The sequence below is a fragment of the Solanum stenotomum genome, chromosome 12 (assembly GCF_019186545.1).
Source record: "Solanum stenotomum isolate F172 chromosome 12, ASM1918654v1, whole genome shotgun sequence".
Classification (NCBI taxonomy): domain Eukaryota; kingdom Viridiplantae; phylum Streptophyta; class Magnoliopsida; order Solanales; family Solanaceae; genus Solanum; species Solanum stenotomum.
Genome location: NC_064293.1, coordinates 42,545,431 through 42,552,536, shown reverse-complemented (window position 1 = coordinate 42,552,536; position 7,106 = coordinate 42,545,431). Strand labels below are relative to the sequence as shown.

Here is a 7,106-nt window from a genome sequence, read left to right as displayed (position 1 = left end):
GGGGGGGGGGGGGGGGGGGGGGGATTTAACCAAATGTTATGTGTTAACATTGTAGTTCAATGGCAATAGTCTCTTGTTAAGTCAAATTTATTGAAATTGCATATTTTAGTATATGATGTTATGGTGTATACATGTTTATATTTAGCACAAGTTACAAATAGATATGCGTCCATTTCGAGGCTGATATCAACATAGCTGTGAAGTCTTAATTTTAAAATTTCTAGATCAAAACATCTGTAGAAATTTCTATGAGAATCACTGAGGCCAAAAATTTGTGGAAACATCTGTAGTTGATATTCTTTATAACTAGGGATTTGTTCTTTCTTCTAGAGTGCTTTTGAAATCCTCAATCAGAAAGTTTTGGCTTGTTAATGGCTTTGATAATGTGGGCTCTAACAAAGTATGTCACATTTCTTGATAAAGATTAGACTATATAGAGGCTATATAGAAATTAATTCTTGTTGAAAGCTTGGACTTTTATTTTACTCAAAGAAAAGACTCTCAATAAAAATGTAAACATCTTTGATAAAATGTAGGCTTCAACCGAAATGTGAAATTATTGATAACAATGTACATTTTTTCCTTTGGACAGGATCAATGTTTAGGGTATTAGTACCATAAACTTATTTGAGGTGTTATGTTTGCTCGAAAGTTTTACTTCATCTAGTGTAGTACGCATGAGTAGTAAGACTGACAGCATACTGGCTTGACCAGGAAACTATCCTGGCTCGATTTTCTAGTCAGTTTCTTTTTCCCAGAAAAGATGAAATATGAACAACACCCAAGGGTGAGGCCTAGTGGCTAATATATTGAAAAGGCCCTGGGAGACCAGGGTTAGAATTCCAGCAAAGGCGAAAAATATAGGTGATTACTTCTCGTCCTGCTAAACCTTGATCGGCAGGGTCAGCCAATACACATGCTCGTGGGAGGTAGACGGTAACACGGATTAGTCGAGGTTTGAACAATCTGTCATTTACACCATTGTTATGGGAAAAAATTGAAATATGAACATTGCTAGGCAAGAAGTTACTAAATACAACTTGGTTCTTGTCTCTTTTGTTGTTCTTTCCATTTTTTGTAGTTTTAGCTCATTAGTTATTTATTTTTTTTGGAAAGAAGGAAAGAAAACGAAGTGTGAAACTAATATACATGAAGATTGATAACAAGCCTTTGATTCAGATATGCGCACTTTCTATTTGAAAATGGGAGCTATGAAGAAGCAATGGAACATTTTGTGGCATCTCAAGTTGAAATCACTTATGTGCTCGCCTTATATCCATCCATTATTGTTCCAAAATCATCTTGCATACCTGAACCACAGAAATTTGCAGATGTTGCAGATGCACCATATCTCTCCCGAGGCTCTTCTGGTCTGTCAGATGATCTAGATTCTCCGCCTTCGGATGTATTTGAATCTGATGAAATGGATATAGAGTCCAAGAAAATGAGCCACAACACTTTGATGGCTCTGATTAAGTATTTGCAGAAAAAGAGATACAGTGTCATTGAGAAAGCCACAACTGAGGGAACTGAAGAAGTGGTTTCAGATGCTGTTGGAGATAATTTCATTTCTTATGGAACTAACCGATCCAAAAAACCAACCAAGGTAACTTTTCAATGTTTGTCTTATGCCTTCCATCGACAGCGTTTCGGGGAAATCTTTTTTGTTGAATAAGTTCCCAATTGAAAGTCAAAGTTTTGACATTAAGCAGATCTCTTCTTGATAACTGTGACTAGCAATGTATTTAGTATTTTCAGCAAAGCTTTCTAGAAATCCCAAAGACTCCACCCAGGGAAATTGTATGCAGTTGGCAGCGCAAATTATATTGAGCTGTTTAACATGTACCTTTCTTTGCATCACAGTATAAATACCTTTCTGGCTGCATGTGTTTGATGTATTTAATTACAGAAACCTTATCAGAAAGAAAAAAATCAGTTATTGCAAAATAATGTGATGGATTATTCAAGTCATCGATCATTTATAGCCTTCTGAAAAATACTGTTTCATTTGTATCTTCCAAAAATCTGATGTCAGGGAGGTAAGTTCAGATTCTTCCATATGCAAAAATACTGGCTTATTCTAGTGAGTCTACTGAAGGGAGAAACCACTTACGCCTCAAAGAGCTGTTAGTACTGGGATAATTTCTACTTAGCTGTATTACATGCCTTATTTCAATCTAAAATGTAATTTCTTTGATCCATTTAGGGCAGAATTCATATTCCTATCACTTCCATCGCTAGGGACATGGCTGCAATACTGGACACTGCACTTCTTCAAGCTCTGTTTTTAACTGGACAGTCCTCTGCTGCTACAGATTTTCTGAAAGCTCTCAACTACTGTGATGTGAAAATATGCGATGCGTTCCTGCAAGAAAGAAGCCAGTATGCTTGTCAGATAGAACTTTATAGATGCAATTCAATGCATCATGAAGCACTGAAACTTCTTCATCAACTAGTAGAAGAGTCCAAGTCAGAGCAAACTCCTGTAGAGCTCTTAATGAAGTTCAAGCCTGATATGATCATTGAATATCTCAAAGTATGCTTCTTTCTCTGCTTTTATTTTCTTTCCTTTGGGGTTTTTAATTACTTGAAAGATGTGGAACCTTGCAAAGTTTTTGGATCAGCTATGCTGAGATTTGGCGGGCAGTTTGAGTTTTGGGTCCATGTCCATTTGACCCATAAATTTTTAATCTTTTATACATGCAAGTTTCTGGAATTTTTATAGTTTCTTTTTTTCTTTACACGCTTCATTTATGCTTAGCACAGGGTAGAGTGAATCTCTCTTTAAGGATTTTATGGAACAATGCTTCGCCAACGCAGTTATCTGATTATTTCTTCTTTTTTTGGCAGCCCCTTTGTGCAACTGACCCCATGCTTGTCCTGGAGTTCTCACTGCCTGTTCTTGAAAGCTGTCCTATGCAAACCATTGAGCTATTTTTGTCTGGTAACATTCCAGCAGACTTGGTGAATTCTTACTTAAAGCAGCATGCTCCAGACATGCAGGCAACATATCTAGAACTCATGCTTTCCATGAATGAAAATAGCATCTCAGGGAATCTGCAGAATGAAATGGTAGAGGCACTTGTTCATCTGTCTGGTTTTTCTGTAGCTTCTCTCTTTCTTTCCCCTTTGTACCTTCTATTGCATAAAAGCTATTAAAGCAACATTGCTTCAAGTGAAGCCAGAAAGCTGAGGCTTATAGTTCTCCTCGTGACATGGGCATATGGCTAAAGAAGCTCACATGTTTAGGCTTCTTTGAACTCAAAGCTTTGAGAAACCCTGAGTGACAAAATTGAGGAACAATTATCTTGCCTCCTACTGTTTCTCAGGGGATAAAGATTTTGCTCGGACTCTTCAAAACTGTCGATGGGTGCGTGTTGGATCCTCCAAAAGTAGTGTATTTTTGGAGGATCCAACACAGGTGCAGTAACATTTTTGGAGAGTCCGCTCAACATAGTCTTTTGTGCTTCAATTCCATGCGTCTGACAAAATGTTGAGTGTCTGTGACTATGATAAATGCGCTTAGTAACTTGTGGCAGGTGCAAATTTATCTCTCAGAAGTGCTTGATTTTCATGCTGAACATAATTCCCAGCAAAAGTGGGATGAGAAAACATGTCCTCCACCAAGGAAAAAGCTACTGTCTGCTTTGGAGGGTATGTCTGGATATAATCCAGAGGTGTTGCTGAAGAGACTTCCACCAGATGCTCTGTATGAAGAACGTGCAATTCTTTTGGGGAAAATGAATAAACATGAACTTTCCCTGTCAATTTATGTGCACAAGGTATTTTCCCACCTTAACTGCACATGATATTTTAGGATTGGCTTTTATCTAATGCATTGATGCTTTCAAGGGGATTTAAGGTATGGCAAAAATCTAAAACTGTGCAAGTTCTTCATCATAAGTATTATAACAGACTTATATTGTGAACTTCACATTTGCTGTTAGATCGGTTGACTAATGTAGCAGTCAATCTCAATAGTGCAATCATTTCACTCTTTTTTTAGTTAGTGTACCTGTTCGTCCGACATGTTAACCTTCTCATAGTTTAACTACAGCATTGGATTTTGCATTGACCCTTTCTTTCTCTGTATGTTGTTGGGCTAGTATGCATTCCCAAGTAGGGACATTGGATATGTCATCTTTTTGTCATTAATACATGTCTAATTTTATGAATTTGATGGCAGGCATTGAAGTCTTTTCAGTTGTCTCTGTGTTGCATTTTACCAGCTTAAATTGTGGGTGCTTTTCATACTGAAGTGAATTGCTCTCTTTGATTTATAGCTTCATGTTCCCGAACTTGCACTGTCCTATTGTGACCGGGTGTACGATTCAGGACTTCAACAACATTCAGCAAAATCTTACGGAAACATTTACCAGACTCTACTGCAAATCTATCTAAATCCTACGAAGACAACAAAAAAATTTGAGAAGAAAATTACTAATCTGGTATCAGCTCAGAGCCCTGGGATTCCAAAAGTTGGTTTAGTAACTACAGCAAAGGTAAAAGGAGGCCGCTCCAAGAAAATTGCTGAAATTGGGGGCGCTGAGGACACTCGATTCAGTCTAAGTGGCACAGACAGTGGGAGGAGTGATGGAGATACAGAAGATGCTGCCAAGGAAGGTGGTTCTACTATTATGCTAGATCAGGTACTTGATCTTTTGAGCAGAAGGTGGGATCGAATCCATGGCGCCCAAGCACTGAAACTGCTGCCAAGGGATACTAAGCTACAGGTAAAAGAAACATCAAAATGTGATGGTATACATGAGCTAGATAAGGAAGTTGGTCATTATTTAATCAAAACGGACTGAAGTAAACAACCATCAGTCCTTGTGTACAGAAATGATTCTCTTTCTCTCACAAAAGAACCCAGAGACAGGCTCCGCTGCTAAACCATCATGGCACAAGCACCTCCCCATTGCCAAAAGCTAAAAATGAAAAAACTCACAGAACACAAGCTAAGATATATGTTCAAGAGTGATGGTACTCACTGCATCTGAGCACTAATCATGTTAATATGTCCTAAAGTCCTATGTGTGAGTGTTAGATTAGTCATGGTCCTTAACTGCATGTTAGATGTTTCCAGCTATATTATCTCTAAATATTGACTTTGAGATAATACACATTAAGGAATAAGGAAGATGCAAGGTGAAGTTTGATCAATAAAGGGAATCCCAGTGCACAAAGCATTCGGCGTTCACGCAGGGTCTGGGGAAGGGCCGCACCCGAGGGGTGTGATGTAGACAACCTACTTCCCCAACTCACATATGACCTATAGTTCACGCGGAGACAACTTTACCTATAGGTCACATATTGAAATTTGATCAATCTGTCTTTCAATTGTCGAGTATATCAAATCATTTGTTTGAAACAACTATGCCAAGTAAAATACTCCCTCCGTCCCATTTTATATGTCATTCCTTTCTATAAATAGTTGGTCCATAATACTTGTCATTTCATAAAATCAATGCATAAATTACCATATTGTTCCTTTTTTACCCTTGTGAGTTATTTGCCTTGAAAATATACATTTGACAAACTTAGAAAAGCTAATTAAATGATTCATGTTCATTGGTTAAATTAATTAATCAAAATAAATTAATTCATATTCATTGATTGAAAACTTGAGTTCCAAAAAATTAAATAAGGGTAGAGGGGTAAAGTTACATCATTTCTTAATGCAAGTGCAAAGTAAAAATGTGACATATAAAATGGGATGGAGGGAGTACTATCTAATGTTACTCACTATGCACTGGTAGAAATCAAGTTATGAGAAGCTAAGGTAGTAGACCCTACATGGTTTTCTGAATATTCACATACACTCATAGTGGGATAGTACATGCAACATTGTTTATTTGTTCGAGTAAACATCCTTTCATACCTTGTGAAACTGCAGAATCATTACCTCTAGCTTTGTCTGTGCATGGAATGAGCAAGAATGTTTCACATCTTGATGTTATAGTATTGTGCTGATCCATTTTGGCTTCATGCAGAACTTGCTTCCATTTCTTGGACCTCTTCTGAGGAAATCCAGTGAAGCATATCGGAACTTCTCAGTGATAAAAAGCTTGAGAGAAAGTGAAAACCTACAGGTAAGTTTTAGTGTTGTCACATACAGATTCCATATCCAAAATGCTCAGAAGGAACCTTCGATATCCAACCCCACGTGGAACCTGCCCTAAGAGCAGTTTTCAAGAAAAAAACTGGTCATTCTGATGCATACAACAGTTTATATGTGGTAATTTGGGTTTTCCGGCATCATATTACCTGTTCTTTTGTTCCCCTGTCCCCCAGCCAGGCTTAGGGAAGCTTGTTATATCAATGTAGACTGTAGAGTACATTGATTTTTTTTACTGGCATGAGCGTTTCACATCTTTTTTTCTTTTTTCTTTCCTTCTGTTTTATGGCAACTGCCAATTGTCATCATTGCTATTCAACTGTTTTGAGTGTACTTAATTTCTATGACTGGATTGTTTTACTAAAGCTGTGGTTTAGTATTTGTTGTCTCTCATTTTAATGCTGTGAACGAAACAGGTTAAAGATGAACTGTATAACCAAAGAAAAGCAGTTTTGAAGATCACAAGCAATAGCATGTGCTCTCTTTGCAACAAGAAGGTTGGCACCAGTGTCTTTGCAGTCTATCCTAATGGTAAGACAATTGTGCACTTTGTTTGCTTTAGAGATTCACAGAATATGGAGGCAGTTGGAAGAGGCTCTCAGTTGAGGAAAAGATGATAAGGAGAAGTTGGATTTGGGATTAACTGAATGTTTTGGGTTGCTATTGGTGGCATTGATCCCATTTCTTCATGCTAGCACCGTTTAACATGTTCTGCAGCTCAGTTTTAAGTCGCCATTTATCCTGAAAGTAAAGACACTTCTGCTCTCAAGTCACAAGGGATGCAATGGGTTGCTAATGGTGAAGTGTGCAAGCCGAGAATGACAGTGCTTCTCACAAAGGAACATATTATACACATTTTTTTTGTAGATTATGTCCAATGTGGAAGCGAATGCAATTGATTTGATGTTGTGTATTTTTCTGTATTAACATGGATGAGAGCTCTTACTCGAGGTGGTTTATAACTTAATGTAGTGTTCTGTTACAACTC

The 7,106-nt window shown here is 37.7% G+C and overlaps 2 protein-coding genes across 3 annotated transcripts in view; one reads left to right on the top strand and one right to left on the bottom strand.

The window, feature by feature from the left end:
- Positions 1 to 7,091, top strand: part of LOC125849232 (vacuolar sorting protein 39-like) — an 11,706-nt gene extending 4,615 nt beyond the window's left edge. For both annotated transcript variants that reach the window (XM_049529273.1, XM_049529274.1), the window contains 7 exons: positions 1,180 to 1,606; positions 2,207 to 2,536; positions 2,851 to 3,072; positions 3,540 to 3,782; positions 4,284 to 4,733; positions 5,994 to 6,092; positions 6,535 to 7,091. In XM_049529273.1, coding sequence (XP_049385230.1) covers positions 1,180 to 1,606; positions 2,207 to 2,536; positions 2,851 to 3,072; positions 3,540 to 3,782; positions 4,284 to 4,733; positions 5,994 to 6,092; positions 6,535 to 6,735 — 1,972 coding nt within the window. In that variant the 3' untranslated portion in view covers positions 6,736 to 7,091. The remainder of the gene's footprint in view (positions 1 to 1,179; positions 1,607 to 2,206; positions 2,537 to 2,850; positions 3,073 to 3,539; positions 3,783 to 4,283; positions 4,734 to 5,993; positions 6,093 to 6,534) is intronic.
- LOC125849239 (protein RADIALIS-like 5) overlaps positions 1 to 7,106 on the bottom strand; it is a 79,998-nt gene that overhangs the window by 8,284 nt on the left and 64,608 nt on the right. The window lies entirely within an intron of this gene.